The 22,328-nt window shown below is 42.6% G+C and overlaps 1 protein-coding gene across 1 annotated transcript in view; it reads right to left on the reverse strand.

The window, feature by feature from the left end:
* The window catches only part of CDC45 (cell division cycle 45), a 94,501-nt gene that overhangs the window by 33,477 nt on the left and 38,696 nt on the right, over positions 1 to 22,328 (reverse strand). The window contains exons 7-11 of the mRNA XM_069756502.1: positions 14,099 to 14,147; positions 10,870 to 10,931; positions 3,614 to 3,664; positions 2,402 to 2,521; positions 485 to 616 (exon numbers count right to left, since the gene is read on the reverse strand). Of these exons, the coding sequence (XP_069612603.1) occupies positions 485 to 616; positions 2,402 to 2,521; positions 3,614 to 3,664; positions 10,870 to 10,931; positions 14,099 to 14,147 (414 nt within the window). The remainder of the gene's footprint in view (positions 1 to 484; positions 617 to 2,401; positions 2,522 to 3,613; positions 3,665 to 10,869; positions 10,932 to 14,098; positions 14,148 to 22,328) is intronic.

A 22,328-nucleotide genomic window follows, 5' to 3' on the forward strand; every position in this document is an offset into this window, starting at 1 on the left:
TGTTGAAGAGAACAGGTCCCAATACCGACCCCTGTGGTACCCTACTGGTCACAGCGACCCAGTTAGAGACTATACCATTTATAACCACCCTCTGCTTTCTATCACTAAGCCAGTTACTAACCCATTTACACACATTTTCCCCCAGACCAAGCATTCTCATTTTGTGTACCAGATTATTGCTCGTCTAAACCCCTTCTCCTCCACATTACCCTGTCCTTGTCTGTCTCCTCACTACTACACTACTGTGTATATTTTCAATGACAAGGTTATAATTTATATAATCGCATATTATACTACAGCAGTCTATTGCTATCATGTTGTATTAACACCCACTTACTTTCCCTTTTGCGCTCTCTGGAACTGTTGGATTGGAAGTGCTAATCAGAAATTGTTGTAACTGACATTTGGTTTATTCCAGAAATCTTTCATTAAAAACCATCACGGTTTAAAAAAAATAATAAAAAATTCCAATATGGCCATTTACCCCATGTCCGCCAAGAATTCTTGAAGCTTTTTTTGTCCTTGCACAGACCAGAGCTTGAGACTGGAAGACGTATAGCTCGAATTGCAGATGCTTTCATATAATGACCAGTGCTGGTATAAAGAAAGGCGCATACTAACACCACAAATGTTAAAGAAAACTAATTTGACCAATCTGGCGTGAAAAACTAGGCAGTCCATACCAATTTCCACATCAGCATTTGATAAAATTTATCCAATGGCATATTTACAATTAAATAATCATTCAGTTAGGATACAACATTTAAAAAAAAAATATACCAACAAGCAAATTAAATAGGTTCTTCTGTTGCAGCAAATAATGGTCATTTTTTATATAATGAAAAGGTAAAGCATTTTCTGTATCAATACATGACATATTTCAACATCTCTGCTTGCAGTAATTTAATAGGTCCCCTTACGATTTATTCTCCAGGGGTACAAATTAGTGTTGGGTGATGTGATGGAGTGCAGATGGCTAGTGTAACGTACTAGCACAATGGCAGTGTGTCCATCACAGGAACAATTATTAACCTCTTCATGACCTTGGGATTTTCCGGTTTTCCGTGTTAGTTTTTCGCTCCCCTCCTTCCCAGAGCCATAACTTTTTTATTTTTCTGCCAATATGGCCATGTGAGGGCTTATTTTTTGCGGGACATCATTGCTTTTACCATGACGTGTACTAGAAAACGGGAAAAAAATTCCAAGTGCGGTGAAATTGCAAAAAAAAAAAAAAAGTGCAATCCCACACTTGTTTTTTGTTTAGCTTTTTTTGCTAGGTTCACTAAATGCTAAAACTGACCTGCCATTATGATTCTCCAGGTCAGTATCAGACTCCAAACATGTCTAGGTTATTTTTTTATCTAAGTGGTGAAAAAAAATTCCAAACTTAGCTAAAAAAAAAAAAAAAAAAATTGAGCCATTTTCCGATACCCTTTGCATCTCCATTTTTCGATCTGGGGTCGGGTGAGGGCTTATTTTTTGCGTGCCGAGCTGACGTTTTTAGTGATACCACTTTGGTGCAGATACGTTCTTTTGATTGTCCGTTATTGCATTTTAATGCAATGTCGCATAAAAAGTAATTTGGGCGTTTCAAATTTTTTTCTCGCTACACCGTTTAGCGATCAGGTTAATCCTTTTTTTTTTAATTGATAGATCGATAGATCGGGCGATTCAGAACGCGGTGATACCAAATATGTGTAGGTTTGATTTTATTTTTATTTTGAAAGGGGTGTGATTTAAACTTTTATATATTTTTTTATTTATTTCATATTTTTTTTTAAACATTTTTTTTTTTTTTTTACTTTTGCCATGCTTCAATAGCCTCCATGGGAGGTTAGAAGCTGGCACAACTGGATCGGCTGGATCATCAGATCGCTCCTATGCAGCTGAATTACAGGCTTGCTATGAGCGCCGACCACAGGGTGGCGCTCACAGCAAACCGGCATCAGTAACCATAGAGGTCTGAAGGACCTCTATGGTTACTATCCTGACGCATCGCTGACCCCCGATCATGTGACAGGGGTCGGCGATGCGCGCATTTCCGGCGGCGCAGCCGGAATCGGAGTTTAATACTCTTCGCTATTTGGCAATATCAGAAAGAAGATACTGTATATACATTTTTAATATTCTCTTGACTATTTTGCTTTTATTTGTTAGCTGAAATATCACTGAGTAGAAGAAACTGGTAACACACACTGTAGAGCTAATTTGGATCTAATAAGTTCCAGCACTCATGTTATTGCCAGGACTTGAGCAGCACAGCCACTAAATGAACCCTGTGCCATGTATATTATTGAGTGCCATGTATAGCGATCATTGTCTTTGACAGCAGAGTAATGTGTGGAACGACTCAACATGTAAATGCCTGGCAGTCAGCAGGAGACTAAAATGTAAAGGATACTCATACTCAAAGGCTATCCTCATGCAGTCGATAGAAAGGGAGTTCTCTTCATCCTCGTTGCGGTGGTTGTATCTAGAAACATGGCGCTGGAGTGTGCCCACATCAGTCACATATTTCATCCTGCAAAACAACATTATTTGTATTTGTACAAAACATATCGAACACTGGTAAATTATTATTCCAGCTCAAGTTAGTGTCGTTAATATATACATACACATTATGTGTGTGTACACGGATATAATAACACGGTGTGTATAATATATATATATATATATATATATATATATATATATATATATATATATATATATATATTTGTATATATCAGCAACATACATGGGCGTGTTCGTTTGTTTACCATATGGACCCTAGACTTAGTATCTCTCTTTAAACTGATGATTGAATATAGGTATACCTTGATACATTAGTCATCACACATTGTTATTTCTGGGGAACGGGCGATTATGTAATCACGGCTACTCTTTCTGTAGTGGTTAGAAGCCTTCTTTGGGGAGATTTTGCCCTTTCTATGTTTATGATGCGATATCTTTATTCAATATATATGCGTACATGCTGATGTCAACATACAGATTGATGTATTGTTCTCTATGGATATCATTATGTTAATGTATATTTGATGGTATTTTCTTTTCTGTTTTTTATTTGACCAATAAGCATTCATTTGAATATTTTTCAACCTTCTTATAATGTTTTTGTAGATAATTGCCTTGACAAAGGCCAAATGTGGCCAAAACGTTGGCTCACTGTATGTCTGGTCAAGTAAAGTTTTTTTTCCAACAATAAAATTTAATTTTGGCAATTGACCTTCTATGTCCTCAGATTGATCTATTTAAGTAAACTACTTTTTTTCTGAGGACGAAATAATACTTGTGACTGCGATCCCCTTGATCTATTACTATATCTATATCTCTATAATAAATGTAAAATTAAGGTAAAATATGGAATCATAGAATGTTAGAGTTGGAAGGGACCTCAAGGGTCATCATGTCCAACCCCCTCCTCAATGCAGCATTCACTAAACCATCTCAGACAGATGTCTGTCCAGCCTCTATTTGAAGACTTCAATTCTAGAATCATACATGTGTGTAAATATAATACCTAGGAATCACTATTCAAATTTTGTTATATTTTAAAATCAATACATCTTAATGGTTAATATATATTTTATAGAGACCGATATAGTAAACTTACTGAGTAATTCTGTCTTGTACCCACTGGTCAGTCAGACCAACAATAGACCACCTAAGTGAGGGAATGGAAAAAATGAAAGCATACATTTAGCCAGATGTACTTTATTGATGGTAGGGGCTTAAGTACTAAAGGCCAAGCATAAAAAAAAAAAAAAAGAACAACCAAGTATAAAAAGAAACCAAAAATGAGTGTGTTCACACCCCTAAGGTTACCGAACCCAAGAAAACTCATGCTTTCAGTCTGCAATGTACATACACGTCAACGATTCCAATTTGAGGACTTGTTTGCTTGATAAATTCTAAACACAACCAATGAGTGATAAAGTCAAGGTATTAAAACAGACTATAACTTAACCCCTTTACCCCCAAGGGTGGTTTGCACGTTAATGACCGGGCCAATTTTTACAATTCTGACCACTGTCCCTTTATGAGGTTATAACTCTGGAACGCTTCAACGGATCCCAGTGATTCTGACATTGTTTTCTCGTGACATATTGTACTTCATGACAATGGTAAAATTTCTTTGATATTACCTGCGTTTATTTGTGAAAAAAACGGAAATATGGCGAAAATTTTGAAAATTTCGCAATTTTCCAACTTTGAATTTTTATGCAATTAAATCACAGAGATATGTCACACAAAATACTTAATAAGTAACATTTCCCACATGTCTACTTTACATCAGCACAATTTTGGAACCAAAATTTTTTTTTGTTAGGGAGTTATAAGGGTTAAAAGTTGACCAGCAATTTCTCATTTCTACAACACCATTTTATTTTAGGGACCACATCTCATTTGAAGTCATTTTGAGGGGTCTATATGATAGAAAATACCCAAGTGTGACACCATTCTAAAAACTACACCCCTCAAGGTGCTCAAAACCATATTCAAGAAGTTTATTAACCCTTCTGGTGCTTCACAGGAATTTTTTGAATGTTTAAATAAAAATGAACATTTAACTTTTTTTCACAAAAAATTTAATTCAGCTCCAATTTGTTTAATTTTACCAAGGGTAACAGGAGAAAATAGACCCCAAACATTGTTGTACAATTTGTCCTGAGCACGACAATACCCCACATGTGGGGGTAAACCACTGTTTGGGCGCATGGCAGAGCTCGGAAGCGAAGGAGCGCCATTTGACTTTTCAATGCAAACTTGACTGGAATTGAGATGGGACGCCATGTTTCGTTTGGAGAGCCCCTGATGTGCCTAAACATTGAAACCCCCCACAAGTGACACCATTTTGGAAAGTAGACCCCTTAAGGAACTTATCTAGATGTGTGGTGAGCACTTTGACCCACCAAGTGCTTCACAGAAGTTTATAATGTAGAACCGTAAAAATAAAAAATCATATTTTTTCACAAAAATTAACTTTCCGCCCCCAATTTTTTATTTTCCCAAGGGTAAGAGAAGAAATTGGACCCCAAAATTTGTTGTCTGATTTGTTCTGAGTGCGCTGATACCCCATATGTGGGGGGGGGGAACCACTGTTTGGGCGCATGGGAGGGCTCGGAAGGGAAGGAGCTCCATTTGGAATGCAGGCTTAGATGGAATGGTCTGCAGGTGTCACATTGCATTTGCAGAGCCCCTAATGTACCGAAACAGTAGAAACCCCCCACAAGTGACACCATTTTGGAAACTAGACCCCCTAAGGAACTCATCTAGATGTGTTGTGAGAGCTTTGAACCCCCAAGTGTTTCACTACAGTTTGTAACGCAGAGCCGTGAAAATTGAAAAAAAAAAATCTTTCCCCCAAAAATTATTTTTTAGCCCCCAGTTTTGTATTTTCCCGAGGGTAAGAGGAGAAATTTGACCCCAAAAGTTGTTGTCCAATTTGTCCTGAGTACGCTGATACCCCATATGTTGGGGGGAACCACCGTTTGGGCGCATGGGAGGGCTCGGAAGGGAAGGAGTGCCATTTGGAATACAGACTTAGATGGAATGGTCTGCAGGCGTCACATTGCGTTTGCAGAACCCCTAATGTACCTAAACAGTAGAAATCCCCCACAAGTGACCCCATATTGGAAACTAGACCCCCATGGAACTTATCTAGATGTGTTGTGAGAACTTTGAACCCCCAAGTGTTTCACTACAGTTTATAACGCAGAGCCGTGAAAATAAAAAATCTTTTTTTTTCCCACAAAAATTATTTTTTAGCCCCCAGTTTTGTATTTTCCCAAGGGTAACAGGAGAAATTGGACCCCAAAAGTTGTTGTCCTATTTGTGCTGAGTACGCTGATACCCCATATGTTGGGGTAAACCCCTGTTTGGGCACACGGGAGAGCTCGGAAGGGAAGGAGCACTGTTTTACTTTTTCAACGCAGAATTGGCTGGAATTGAGATCGGACGCCATGTCGCGTTTGGAGAGCCCCTGATGTGTCTAAACAGTGGAAACCCCCCAATTATAACTGAAACCCTAATCCAAACACACCCCTAACCCTAATCCCAACAGTAACCCTAACCACACCTCTAACCCTGACACACACCTAACCCTAATCCCAACTGTAAATGTAATCTAAACCCTAACCGTAACTTTAGCCCCAACCCTAACTGTAGCCTTAACCCTAGCCCCAACCCTAACTTTAGCCCCAACCCTAACTGTAGCCCTAACCCTAGCCCTAACCATAACTTTAGCCCCAACCCTAACTGTAGCCTTAACCCTAGCCCTAACCCTAGCCCTAACCCTAATGGAAATAAATACATTTTTTTAATTTTTCCCTAACTAAGGGGGTGATGAAGGGGGGTTTGATTTACTTTTATGGCGGGTTTTTTAGCGGATTTTTATGATTGGCAGCCGTCACACACTGAAAGACGCTTTTTATTGCAAAAAATATTTTTTGCGTTACCACATTTTGAGAGCTATAATTTTTCCATATTTTGGTTCACAGAGTCATGTGAGGTCTTGTTTTTTGCGGGAAGAGTTGACGTTTTTATTGGTAACATTTTCGGGCACGTTACATTTTTTGATCGCTTTTTATTCCGATTTTTGCGAGGCAGAATGACCAAAAACCAGCTATTCATGAATTTCTTTTGGGGGAGGCGTTTATACCGTTCCGCGTTTGGTAAAATTGATAAAGCAGTTTTATACTTCGGGTCAGTACGATTACAGCGACACCTCATTTATATCATTTTTTTATGTTTTGGCGCTTTTATACGATAAAAACTATTTTATAGAAAATATAATTATTTTTGCATCGCTTTATTCTCAGGACTATAACTTTTTTTTTTTTTGCTGATGATGCTGTATGGCGGCTCGTTTTTTGCGGGACAAGATGACGCTTTCAGCGGTATCATGGTTATTTATATCTGTCTTTTTGATCGCGTGTTATTCCACTTTTTGTTCGGCGGTATGATAATAAAGCGTTGTTTTTTGCCTCTTTTTTTTTTTTCTTACGGTGTTTACTGAAGGGGTTAACTAGTGGGCCATTTTTATAGGTCGGGTCGTTACGGACGCGGCGATACTAAATATGTGTACTTTTATTGTTTTGTTTTTTTATTTAGATAAAGAAATGTATTTAGGGGAATAATATTTTTTATTTTTTTTTCATTATTTAGGAATTTTTTTTTTTTATTTTTTTTTTTTTTACACATTTTGAAAAATTTTTTTTTACTTTTTTACATTGTCCCAGGGGGGGGACATCACAGATCAGTGATCTGACAGTGTGCACAGCACTCTGTCAGATCACTGATCTGACATGCAGCGCTGCAGGCTTCACAGTGCCTGCTCTGAGCAGGCTCTGTGAAGCCACCTCCCTCCCTGCAGGACCCGGATCCGCGGCCATCTTGGATCCGGGGCTGGAGGAAGCAGGGAGGGAGGCGAGACCCTCGCAGCAACACGATCACATCGCGTTGCTGCGGGGGACTCAGGGAAGCCCGCAGGGAGCCCCCTCCCTGCGGGAAGCTTCCCTATACCGCCGGCACATCGCGATCATCTTTGATCGCGGTGTGCCAGGGGTTAATGTGCCGGGGGCGGTCCGTGACCGCTCCTGGCACATAGTGCCGGATGTCAGCTGCGATAAACAGCTGACACCCGGCCGCGATCGGCGGCGCTCCCCCCGTGAGTGCCGCCGATCGCGCTGGACGTACTATCCCGTCCGTGGTCATGGGGGCCCACCCCACCTCGACGGGATAGTACGTCCCATGTCAGAAAGGGGTTAATAAATGTGTAGACTGTGAGCACTCACAGGCAGGCTCCTCTCTCCTCCTGTCGGTGACTTGTATTGTTTAAGATTAATGTACTTGTATTTTTTATTATGTATACACCCAGGGGCAGGGGCTCATCTATTTCATGATAAGCTGTGACATTCCATACCCTAGAAATCTCACTCTAATCCCTGACTGGAGTAACATTTCTGTAGAGCAGAGGTTGACATGCACACTGTCAAAAATGTGAGGCGCTTTTTGACAGGATGTAGAATCCCAAAATATATGTGGAGGAATTCACAGTATATTTGTGTTAAAGGAAGCTATTAATTATAACTTTATTGCAAAATTAGATGTATAATACAATCGTCAAGGTGGAAGGAAAATGCGACATTTAGACAGACATGGATCTTGTTCATATCGCTAGGGGAGAAGAAAACATACAATAAATGCCATAGAGTTTCAAAGGGAATGCACATAGGGATTTTTGGGGAAAGTAGCAAATAAAATAACTTGTGTCATCTCAGTAATATGATCACATTTAGTAAATTTTTCTTATAAGTCATGCATGGCAAAAAGGAAAGTACAGTATAAATAACAGTGTAAATGAAGTAAGAAGGGAACCTGGTATGAAAACCACAGTAGACGTGGTAGACAGCGTAGAATGAGAATAATATTGCCAAATGTCACCCTGTTACTGTGAGGACACAAATGATTTTGTTTGCTACTTTCCTCTAAAATTCCTATGGGCATTGTCTTTAAAACTACATACTTTGTACACATTGTACATACTGTATTATGACAGCCATTATTTTTATTTGCACCTGTAAATATACGACACTTATTGTAGGTTTTCTTCTTTCCTAGCGACGTTGTGAACAAGACCCATGTGGCACAAAACGTTACCTACTATTGTTGCATTTTCCCTGCACCATGACGACCATGTACGTATTTATTATACGTCTAATTTGGGAATAAAGTTTAACCCCTTAACCCCCGGCGCCATTTCCCATTTTCATTTTTTGCTCCCCTTCTTCCCAGAGCCATAACTTTTTCACTTTTCAGTCAAAATGGCCATGTTAGGGCTTGCTTTTTGCGGGACAAGTTATACTATTGAATGACACCATTGGTTTTAACATGTCGTGTACTGGAAAACGGGAAAAAAAATTACAAGTGCAGTGACATTCCAAAAAAAAAAAAAAGTGCAATTCCACAGGTCTTTTTTTTTTTTTTTTACCATGGTTCACTAAATGCTAAAACTGACCTGCCATTACGATTCTCCAGGTCAGTGCAAGTTCATAGACACCAAACATGTCCAAGTTCTTTTTTTATTTAAGTGGGGAAAAAACAAAACAAAACTTTAGTAAAAAAAAATAAATTGCGCCGTTCTCCGAGACCTGTAGCATCTCCATTTCTTGTGATCTGGGGCTGTGTGAGGGCTTATTTTTTGCATGTCAAGCTGATGTTTTTATTGACACCATTTTCGTGCAGATACGATTGGGCGATTCTGAATGCGGAGATACCAAATATGTGTATGTTTGGTCTTTCATTATTGTTTTATTTTGAATGGGGTGAAATTGAACTTTTAGATTTTGTAAAATATTTTTATCCAAGAAGTATCATTTCTCCTTGTGGAGACTGACATGCTAAGCATGCCGAGATGAGGAGACTTAAAGACGCAATGCTCCTCTGGGAAATATGCTCATTATGCAAATTGTCTCTTCAGAGAGTAGGAGAACTAGAATTCTAGTGCCACCTATTGGAAAGTAGCAATCCTAACAGTCAATGTTGACCCTCTAACGAGCCTTGTCACATGACTTAGGATAAAAGCCAAACCAGAATCTCAATTTGCAGACACTGTTTCGGGGTACTGCCCCTCGTCTGTGCAAAGTGGAGATCTGATTTGGCTGACACTCAGACTAGAAGCAGCACTTGTCTGATCGGCTCTGCTAGATACAGGCGATGATCAGATCGCATAGAGGTCTGCTGGAGACCTCTGGTTGTCGTCATGCCAACCCATTGGTGACCAGCGATCAAGAGAAGAGGTCACCGATGGGCAGGATGTCTGGCGTGCTTGCCGGAAGCGTGAGTTAAATGACACTGTCAGAGATAGACAGCGGCATTTAACTGGTTAACAGCTGTGGTTGGATCACAATTCCACCCGCGGCTGTTAGAGGCACATGTCAGCTGTTCAAAACAGCTGACATGTGCCGGGAAAGATTTGGGTTCAGAGCCGAAGCCCACATCAAAGGGAGCGAGTCTGACGTGGGCGTATTATTACTCCAAACGTTGGAAAGGGGTTAAATTAAAAGCATCCTTCAACACAAGAGTGTGCGGTGAATTCCTCCGTATATGGACTAAGGTTTATTGTGTAACAGCACTCGTCAGACACTTGACATTTATGAAGAGGTGTGAACCTCTTAATGGATAAGGTGTGTCTGACTGTGCAACACCCCCACACTCTCCCATCAAGACTATCCAGAAAAAAAAAACGTTGGTCTTGATGAATCAGGGCCTATATCTGGCCATTATGTGACTTATATCCTGCATTCTCACCAGTTTTCCCCTTTGCATGTCATATCTGTAAGCCGCAATCTATTCGGAGCAGAAAGCAGTAAATGAGTTGCATTGATTTTTCCCATAGACAACGTGGCACAGAGGGAAATAATGCCTGCTCTTCATTCACCTTTTAGCTCACAGAGAATAGCTGCAGCGCCAAGGAGAATATTACACAGCAGAGCTGAGCTGTGTTGGTCTGAATCAACCTCTGACAAATGTTTTACTGCCTACCTCTGTTCCCTTGCCTGCTCCTCATCCCTCTCCTCTGTGTCACAACATCTGCAGTCCGTCTCCTCACATCAAGATGGAGCTGCTATTCCACAATGAATTCACAAATGAGTTCAGGAGGCAAGGGGAGGGTAAGAAGTGTCTGAGAAGGTGGCCAATTTTTCTGATAAGACACAAAGTTTCTTACAAATCTCCTGTACTATTGATCTATGCAAAGTTTGTTGAAAGTACATATCTGCTTGTAGCCTGACCTAACTGCAACTCTCACTTTTCTTTAGCAGTAGTAGTTACACATTTCCTATGTACGAGCTACTGTACATCACTTACCACAACATGTCATTAGAATCCTTTGACATGATCCAGGCCAATTCAAACATCATCATAGCGGACTAGCAAAGCAAGAAATAAGCACAGAATAATCACATAGTCAAAAATAATAACTGATCGTTATATAAAAGTTTCAAAGGGGATTTCGCATCTCCAAGATCATATCCCAATATGTAGCAGGTGTAATAATAATATTAGAAAATATCTCCAATTATCAGGACTAGAAATACCAACAGTGTATGAATATAAAACTATGAATACCAAATAAAATCTATTACCCAAAAAATGTATTCAAGAAAAACAATAAAATAATGAATAATTATAATTTTATTAATAATTATAAAATCATGATTACACAAAAATCAGCTAAAAATATTGTAATAATGTTATGCACATACAAAAAACAATTGGTGAGATAAAAAGAATTTATTAAGATTAATTTAAAAATTACAATAAAAAAACAACAATAGGTACCGTATATACTCGAGTATAAGCCGAGATTTTCAGCCCAAAATTTTGGGCTGAAAGTGCCCCTCTGGGCTTATACTCGAGTCACGGTCGTCGGCGGGTGAGGGGGAGAGGGCGCTGAGGTATACTCACCTAGTCCCGGCGATCCTGACGCTCCCCCTGCCTGTCACACGGTTTTCGTTGCTGCAGTTCTTCTCCTCTTCAATGGTCACGTGGGACCGCTCATTAGAGAAATGAATATGCGGCTCCACCTCCCATAGGGGTGGAGCCGCATATTCATTTCTCTAATCAGCGGTGTCGGTGACCGCTGATAGAGGAAGAGGCTGCGACACCGAAGACCGTGTGACGGCAGGGGGAGCGGGATGCCGGGAGCAGGTAAGTATGTCATATTCACCTGTCCGCGTTCCACACGCCGGGCGCCGCTCCATCTTCCCGGCGTCTCTCCGCTCTGACTGTTCAGGTCAGAGGGCGCGATGACGTATATAGTGTGCGCGGCGCCCTCTGCCTGATCAGTCAGTGCGGAGAGACGCCGGGACCGGACGCTGGGAGCTGCAAGCAAGAGGCGAGTATGGCGTTTTTGTTTTTTTATTGCAGCAGCATTGGCAGAGCTTTCTATGGCACAGCTATGGGGCAATACTGAACGGCGCAGAGCACTATATGGCACAGCTATGGGGCAATAATGAACGGCGCAGAGCACTATATGGCAGCTATGGGGCAATACTGAACGGCGCAGAGCACTATATGGCAGCTATGGGGCAATACTGAACGGAGCAGAGCACTATATGGCAGCTATGGGGCAATATTGAACGGCGCAGAGCACTATATGGCAGCTATGGGGCAAAACTGAACGGCGCAGAGCACTATATGGCACATCTATGGGACAATAATGAATGGTGCAGAGCACTATATGGCAGCTATGGGGCAAAACTGAACGGCGCAGAGCACTATATGGCACATCTATGGGACAATAATGAATGGTGCAGAGCACTATATGGCACAGCTTTATATGGCACATCTATGGGGCAATAATGAACGGTGCAGAGCACTATATGGCACAGCTTTATATGGCACATCTATGGGGCAATAATGAACGGTGCAGAGCACTATATGGCACAGCTTTATATGGCACATCTATGGGGCAATAATGAACGGTGCAGAGCACTATATGGCACAGCTTTATATGGCACATCTATGGGGCAATAATGAACGGTGCAGAGCACTATATGGCACAGCTTTATATGGAGCATCTATGGGGCAATGATGAACGGTGCAGAGCACTATATGGCACAGCTTTATATGGCACATCTATGGGGCAATAATGAACAGTATGGAGCATTATATGTGGCACAGCTTTATATGGAGCATCTTATGGGGCAATAATGAACGGTATGGAGCATCTATTTTTATTTTTAAAATTCACCAGTAGCTGCTGCATTTCCTACCCTAGGCTTATACTCGAGTCAATAAGTTTTCCCAGTTTTTTGTGGCAAAATTAGGGGGGGGTCGGCTTATACTCGGGTCGGCTTATACTCGAGTATATACGGTATATAACAAAAGTGTAGCAGGGGACAAGGAACACCAGACTGTATAGTAGACAATAACAAATAAGGTATCAGGTTTTCTGATTCGTTGTTGCTTACACCATGTTCACGCATTGCAGAAGCTTAGGTATCCATGGATACAACCACTTACAGCTAACAGCTAACTAACTACATGAATATACTAACAAATACCTGCAATTACCTGGTGTTTCGAATTTTTTCTCGCTATGATGTTTAGCGATCAGGTTAATGCTATTATTTTTATTGATAGATCGGGCGATTCTGAACGCGGCGATACCAGATATGTGTAGGTTTGATTTTTTTTTTCCATTGTTTTATTTTGAATGGGGCAAAAGGGGGGGTGATTTAAACTTTTATATATTTTTTTTCCATAATTTTTAAAACAATTTTTTTTTTTACCTTTGCCATACTTCAATAGCCTCGATCGGCTCTGCTACATAGGAGCAATCGTCATATTGCCCCCATCTAGTAGATTTACTGCATTGCTATGAGCGCCGACCACAGGGTGGCGCTCACAGCAATCCGGCATCAACAACCATAGAGGTCTTTAAGGAGACCTCTGGTTGTCATGCCGACACATCGCTGACCCCCGATCACGTGACAGGGGTCAGCGATGTGCTCCTTTCCGGCCCGATGGCCGGAATTGCTAGTTAAATGCCGCTGTCAGCGTTTCGCAGCGGCATTTAACTAGTTAATAGCGGCGGGTGGATCGCGATTCACATCTCAAAGATCCTATCCCAACATGTAGTAAATCTAATAATAATATTAACAAATACCTGCAATTAGAAATGTAATATAGTTTTTCTGATTCGTTATTTCTCTTTCCTCATGTGCAGGCATTGCAGGACCTTAGGTATCCATAGGTACGCCCACTGATATAGTGAGTTAGCTAGTTGTTGTAACCATGGATACCAGAGTTCCTGCAATGCCTGCACATGAGAAAAGGGACATTAGGGAATCAGAAAAACCATACTACATTTCTAATTGAAGGAATTTACTAATATTATTACACCTACTACATCTTGTGATAACATATTGGAGATGGAAATACCCCTTTAAGTGAAAAAGAATTGTGTACAAAAAAAATATATACTGTGCCTAGCAACCCCCACCCCACTCCTATGCCCCCCTGCCATCCCCAAATAAGGGTGCAAAAAGATTATATAAGAGGGTCAGGATGTGGACAAACCACTACTCACAGATGTTCCATGGTATTCATACTGCTCATAGTCAAAAAGGATCTCCCTCCTGTAAGTTAGAAATAAAATCATAAGTGTTTAAGATGAAGTACCAGTCAAACAATTCGACACACCTGTTCCTGCAATGGTTTTCCTAGTTTTTATTGGAATGTGAACATTGTAGATTCTAACTGAAGGTCGCAAAACCACAAAGGAATACATATAGAAATACGTGTGAAAATAACCCATAATATGCATTCAAGGAAATCTGTCAGATGGTTTTTGTGTAGTATACTAATAGCATCCTTAAAAACTTAAGTTACTTACCGGTAACGGGATTTTTTGGAACCCATGACTAGAGATGAGCGAACCTTTCAAGGTTCGGTGAACGTCCCAAGGTTGCCGAACATACCCGAACCCCATTGAATTCAATGAGAGGCAAAACCAAACGCATACAAAACACCTTCAAGGGGTCAAAACAGCTCCAATTAGGGGCAGACACCAGGAAAATCAACTGATGAAGATTGGACAGGGCTTGGACCAGCATTTGTAGCTTAAACATTGATCAGTAACAGATGGATGAGTGACAGGTCTTGGTCTACCCTATCTAGGATTTGGGTGAATGGTGGGGTTATAGATTGAGCCTCAATATCACTGACTCTCCTGGCTGATGTCAATGCTACTATCAGAGCCGTTATAAGTGAAAGAACCTTCAGGGATGCAGATTCCATGGGTTCAAAAAGAAAGAACGTTAAGGCTGTCAGGACCAAATTTAAGTCCCACGGTGTTATGGCCGGCAATCAGGCAACACAGCGTGCAGTAATCGGCGCACATACAGAGATCTGGCAATAACCAAAAACAATAGGACGAGCTCTGAGACGTGGAATCTCTGTAGACTGCAGTACCTGATCTATCCTCACACAACTATAAGCAGCAGTGGATTGCGCCTATCACTACCTATGCAACTCGGCACTGCCTGAGGAGCTGACTAGCCTGAAGATAGAAATACAAGCCTGACTTACCTCAGAGAAATACCCCAAAGGAATAGGCAGCCCCCCACATATAATGACTGTTAGCAAGATGAAAAGACAAACGTAGGAATGAAATAGATTCAGCAAAGTGAGGCCCGATATTCTAGACAGAGCGAGGATAGCAAAGAGAACTATGCAGTCTACAAAAAACCCTAAAACGAAAACCACGCAAAGGGGCAAAAAGACCCACCGTGCCGAACTAACAGCACGGCGGTGCACTCCTTTGATTCTCAGAGCTTCCAGCAAAAGTTAATAGCAAGCTGGACAGAAAAAACAGAAAACAAACTAGAAGCACTTATCTAGCAGAGCAGCAGGCCCAAGGAAAGATGCAGTAGCTCAGATCCAACACTGGAACATTGACAAGGAGCAAGGAAGACAGACTCAGGTGGAGCTAAATAGCAAGGCAGCCAACGAGCTCACCAAAACACCTGAGGGAGGAAGCCCAGAGACTGCAATACCACTTGTGACCACAGAAGTGAACTCAGCCACAGAATTCACAACAGTACCCCCCCCTTGAGGAGGGGTCACCGAACCCTGACCAGAACCCCCAGGCCGACCAGGATGAGCCACATGAAAGGCACGAACAAGATCTGGGGCATGGACATCAGAGGCAAAAACCCAGGAATTATCTTCCTGAGCATAACCCTTCCATTTGACCAGATACTGGAGTTTCCGTCTAGAGACACAAGAATCCAAAATCTTCTCCACAATATACTCCAATTCCCCCTCCACCAAAACAGGGGCAGGAGGCTCCACAGATGGAACCATAGGTGCCACGTATCTCCTCAACAACGACCTATGGAATACATTATGTATGGAAAAGGAGTCTGGGAGGGTCAGACGAAAAGACACCGGATTGAGAATCTCAGAAATCCTATACGGACCAATAAAACGAGGTTTAAATTTAGGAGAGGAAACCTTCATAGGAATATGACGAGAAGATAACCAAACCAGATCCCCAACACGAAGTCGGGGTCCCACACGGCGTCTGCGATTAGCGAAAAGCTGAGCCTTCTCCTGGGACAAGGTCAAATTGTCCACTACCTGAGTCCAGATCTGCTGCAACCTGTCCACCACAGAATCCACACCAGGACAGTCCGAAGACTCAACCTGTCCTGAAGAGAAACGAGGATGGAACCCAGAATTGCAGAAAAATGGAGAGACCAAGGTAGCCGAGCTGGCCCGATTATTAAGGGCGAACTCAGCCAACGGCAAAAATGACACCCAATCATCCTGGTCAGCGGAAACAAAACATCTCAGATATGTTTCCAAGGTCTGATTGGTTCGTTCGGTCTGGCCATTAGTCTGAGGATGGAAGGCCGAGGAGAAAGATAGGTCAATGCCCATCCTACCACAAAAGGCTCGCCAGAACCTCGAGACAAACTGGGAACCTCTGTCAGAAACAATATTCTCAGGAATGCCATGTAAACGAACCACATGCTGGAAGAACAAAGGCACCAAATCAGAGGAGGAAGGCAATTTAACCAAGGGCACCAGATGGACCATTTTAGAAAAGCGATCACAGACCACCCAAATGACCGACATTTTTTGAGAAACGGGAAGGTCAGAAATGAAATCCATCGAAATATGTGTCCAAGGCCTCTTCGGGACCGGCAAGGGCAAAAGCAACCCACTGGCACGTGAACAGCAGGGCTTAGCCCTAGCACAAATTCCACAGGACTGCACAAAAGCACGCACATCCCGTGACAGAGATGGCCACCAGAAGGATCTAGCAACCAACTCCCTGGTACCAAAGATTCCTGGATGACCGGCCAGCACCGAACAATGAAGTTCAGAGATAACTTTACTAGTCCACCTATCAGGGACGAACAGTTTCTCGGCCGGACAACGATCAGGTTTATTAGCCTGAAATTTCTGCAACACTCTCCGCAAATCAGGGGAGATGGCAGACACAATGACTCCTTCCTTGAGGATACTCGCCGGCTCAGATAACCCCGGAGAGTCGGGCACAAAACTCCTAGACAGAGCATCCGCCTTCACATTTTTAGAGCCCGGAAGGTATGAAATCACAAAATCAAAACGAGCAAAAAATAACGACCAACGGGCCTGTCTAGGATTCAAGCGCTTGGCAGACTCAAGATAAGTAAGGTTCTTATGATCAGTCAATACCACCACGCGATGCTTAGCACCCTCAAGCCAATGACGCCACTCCTCGAATGCCCACTTCATGGCCAGCAACTCTCGGTTGCCCACATCATAGTTACGCTCAGCAGCAGAAAATTTCCTGGAAAAGAAAGCACATGGTTTGAACACTGAGCAACCAGAACCTCTCTGTGACAAAACCGCCCCTGCACCAATCTCAGAAGCATCAACCTCGACCTGGAACGGAAGAGAAACATCAGGTTGACACAACACAGGGGCACAGCAAAAACGACGCTTCAACTCCTGAAAAGCTTCCACGGCAGCAGAAGACCAATTAACCAAATCAGCACCCTTCTTGGTCAAATCGGTCAATGGTCTAGCAATGCTAGAAAAATTACAGATGAAGCGACGATAAAAATTAGCAAAGCCCAGGAATTTCTGCAGACTTTTTAGAGATGTCGGCTGAGTCCAATCCTGGATGGCCTGAACCTTAACCGGATCCATCTCGATAGTAGAAGGGGAAAAGATGAACCCCAAAAATGAAACTTTCTGCACACCGAAGAGACACTTTGATCCCTTCACGAACAAGGAATTAGCACGCAGTACCTGGAAAACCATTCTGACTTGCTTCACATGAGACTCCCAATCATCTGAGAAGATCAAAATGTCATCCAAGTAAACAATCAAGAATTTATCCAGATACTCACGGAAAATGTCATGCATAAAAGACTGAAAAACAGATGGAGCATTGGCAAGTCCGAACGGCATCACCAGACACTCAAAATGACCCTCGGGCGTATTAAATGCCGTTTTCCATTCATCTCCCTGCCTGATTCTCACCAGATTATACGCACCACGAAGATCAATCTAAGTAAACCAACTAGCCCCCTTAATCCGAGCAAACAAGTCAGAAATCAATGGCAAGGGATACTGAAACTTAACAGTGATCTTATTAAGAAGGCGGTAATCAATACACGGTCTTAGCGAACCATCCTTCTTGGCTACAAAAAAGAACCCTGCTCCCAATGGTGACGACGATGGGCGAATATGTCCCTTCTCCAGGGACTCCTTCACATAACTGCGCATAGCGGTGTGTTCAGGTACGGACAAATTAAATAAACGACCCTTAGGGAATTTACTACCAGGAATCAAATCGATAGCACAATCACAATTCCTATGCGGAGGTAGGGCATCAGACTTGGACTCTTCAAATACATCCTGAAAGTCCAACAAGAACTCTGGGATGTCAGAAGGAATGGATGACGAAATAGACAAAAATGGAACATCACCATGTACTCCCTGACAACCCCAGCTGGTTACCGACATAGAGTTCCAATCCAATACTGGATTATGGGTTTGTAGCCATGGCAACCCCAACACGACCACATCATGCAAATTATGCAGTACCAGAAAGCGAATAACTTCCTGATGTGCAGGAGCCATGCACATGGTCAGCTGGGCCCAGTACTGAGGCTTATTCTTGGCCAAAGGTGTAGCATCAATTCCTCTCAATGGAATAGGACACCGCAAAGGCTCCAAGAAAAATCCACAACGTTTAGCATAATCCAAATCCATCAGATTCAGGGCAGCGCCTGAATCCACAAACGCCATGACAGAATACGATGACAAAGAGCACATTAAGGTAATGGACAAAAGGAATTTGGACTGTACAGTACCAATAACGGCAGAGCTATCGAACCGCCTAGTGCGTTTAGGACAATTAGAAATAGCATGAGTAGAATCACCACAATAGAAACACAGTCTGTTCAGACGTCTGTGTTCTTGCCGTTCTACTTTAGTCATAGTCCTGTCGCACTGCATAGGCTCAGGTTTACTCTCAGACAATACCGCCAGATGGTGCACAGATTTACGCTCGCGCAAGCGACGACCGATCTGAATGGCCAAGGACAGACTCATTCAAACCAGCAGGCATAGGAAATCCCACCATTACATCCTTAAGAGCTTCAGAGAGACCCTTTCTGAACAAAGCCGCTAGTGCAGATTCATTCCACAGAGTGAGTACTGACCACTTCCTAAATTTCTGACAATATACTTCTACATCATCCTGACCCTGGTATAAAGCCAGCAGATTTTTCTCAGCCTGATCCACTGAATTAGGCTCATCGTAAAGCAATCCCAGCGCCTGGAAAAATGCATCAACATTACTCAATGCAGAATCTCCTGGTGCAAGAGAAAACGCCCAGTCCTGTGGGTCGCCGCGCAAAAAAGAAATAATAATCAAAACCTGTTGAATAGGATTACCAGAAGAATGAGGTTTCAAGGCCAAAAATAGCTTACAATTATTTCTGAAGCTCAGGAACTTAGTTCTGTCACCAAAAAACAAATCAGGAATCGGAATTCTTGGTTCTAGCATCGATTTCTGATCAATAGTATCTTGAATCTTTTGTACATTTACAACGAGATTATCCATTGAGGAGCACAGAGCCTGAATATCCATGTCCACAGCTGTGTCCTGAAGCACTCTAATGTCTAGGGGAAAAAAAAGACTGAAGACAGAGCTAAAAAAAAAAATGATGTCAGGATTTCTTTTTTCCCTCTATTGGGAATCATTGGTGTGGCTCCTTGTACTGTTATGGCCGGCAATCAGGCAACACAGCGTGCAGTAATCGGCGCACATACAGAGATCTGGCAATAACCAAAAACAATATGACGAGCTCTGAGACGTGGAATCTCTGTAGACTGCAGTACCTGATCTATCCTCACACAACTATAAGCAGCAGTGGATTGCGCCTATCACTACCTATGCAACTCGGCACTGCCTGAGGAGCTGACTAGCCTGAAGATAGAAATACAAGCCTGACTTACCTCAGAGAAATACCCCAAAGGAATAGGCAGCCCCCCACATATAATGACTGTTAGCAAGATGAAAAGACAAACGTAGGAATGAAATAGATTCAGCAAAGTGAGGCCCGATATTCTAGACAGAGCGAGGATAGCAAAGAGAACTATGCAGTCTACAAAAAACCCTAAAACGAAAACCACGCAAAGGGGCTAAAAGACCCACCGTGCCGAACTAACAGCACGGCGGTGCACCCCTTTGCTTCTCAGAGCTTCCAGCAAAAGTTAATAGCAAGCTGGACAGAAAAAACAGAAAACAAACTAGAAGCACTTATCTAGCAGAGCAGCAGGCCCAAGGAAAGATGCAGTAGCTCAGATCCAACACTGGAACATTGACAAGGAGCAAGGAAGACAGACTCAGGTGGAGCTAAATAGCAAGGCAGCCAACGAGCTCACCAAAACACCTGAGGGAGGAAGCCCAGAGACTGCAATACCACTTGTGACCACAGAAGTGAACTCAGCCACAGAATTCACAACACCACGGTATTAAATTTAACCAGATCACAGCTGTACAGTGCCCCCCGTGACCCCACCTACACTTTTAGGGTACTGGTGGAAAATCCCTACCGTATCTCAAGGCCTTTCTGCAAAAATTCCAAGAAATTCCCCACGGGAGCTCCCTCTTTGACCCTGAAGAGGATAAACATTTTCTCCAAGTCCTAGCATACCGTATATCCTGGTCGTGACTGCTGGCACCTGCCTGCAGAAAGTTTTTTTTTTTTGTCCTTCAGTATATACAGATATTCATTATGCAAACTAGGGGGCGGGTCAGTGAGGGATCAGTGACCTGTCAGCAGTCTGCATTATGAATACCTAATCAGAGCACCACATGAAGACCCCCCCCCACAGACCCGCCCTGGGGCACGAGTATATCATTAACAGAAAACTGAAAATAAAGATTAAAAAAAAGAACCACCAGACGGATTTGATCAACCAAGGTATCATTTTAATCAGTATAACAGCGCCAACCTGACATGACACCGTGTGTAGGTTACTGCGCACAATCCTGTTGACAGGTTCCCTTTAAGAAATGTGTCTGCTTCTCTATCCTGGGGATCTCTCAATGCCCCCATATCATGAAAGGGCAGAGAAGCTCTTTTGGAAGCCTTGGCTATTGCAATGTCCAGCTTAGAGCCTTTCTCCCTTAATGACTAAGATGACTCATCAAAGGAGTATTTTCTCTTGAAAGAAGGTGGTAGGGAGCCCTTCCTTTCAATCTTCTTCCATTATTTTTGCACTAAAGCCCTGATATTTTCATTCAATGGCATGGACCTTCGTTTCCTCTGGTCTAGGACTCGAAACATTATATTCTGCACTGACTTCTCAGGTCTAGTATCCATAATGCCCATAGTGGATCTAATTTTACTAGCCTATCCACTTCCTCAAGAGGAAAACAATGGCGCCCTGACTCACTATCTGATGCTGAGTTCAGTAAGGAGGAAGCACCAAGTCATCCCTAAAGTCAGATTTAGTGGAAACGTCAGATGTTGGGGATGCCTCCCTAATCCTTCTATCCTTCTTCCCTTTCTGTACCTCTTTCTGAGAAAGGGATCTAAGGGACTCTAATCTCTGCTCTTATGATGGACCTTAAACCGGTGGTAAAGCTAGGGGTCTCTTTCATCACTGTCTGCTCTATACAGGACTGACAGAGCCTCTTCTGGCTTGTCGGGCAATAAGGTCTTACGCAGAGCACATTCTTTGTGCTTGGTTTTAGCCACATACTTCTTTCCCTGGCAATAAATGACAAGAAAGAAGGGGAACCACCTTACAAAGTGAACTTTCACGAAGATCAGTTACCATCTTGCCATAATCAAATGGTACCTCTGTTTATAGGACAGACGTCTCACCCGGGAGATCATCCATGGAGGCTGTGGATTCGTCCACTTTGCTGGAGTTTCCCTGACTGGATCTGCTCTCCCTAGACAACTCCCGTCTCTCTGTGGTTCGACTGCCCCCTCTTCCTACACAGGGATGACGATGCTCCACTCGCTCCTGGAGCTTCCCATGCGGCTGCTCCAAATCTGTCTCAAATCTTACAAGTGATCTAGGAAGCCCTGAGCAGAGGCGCCACCTTACCTTTATACTGGTATCTGTGCTCACCGGTACCTCCGGCTCAAGTCTGACACACCTCCTCGTGCCGTTATCATCACATCTCGCACAGGGAGCATCTTCCCGGATCCTCCACACACCTTCCGATGTAACACTCTGGTGCAGTCACCCCCTGGGCACGTCACTGGACAATGTTATTAGCTGCGCCC

This window comes from Ranitomeya imitator, chromosome 1 (assembly GCF_032444005.1).
Source record: "Ranitomeya imitator isolate aRanImi1 chromosome 1, aRanImi1.pri, whole genome shotgun sequence".
NCBI lineage: Eukaryota > Metazoa > Chordata > Amphibia > Anura > Dendrobatidae > Ranitomeya > Ranitomeya imitator.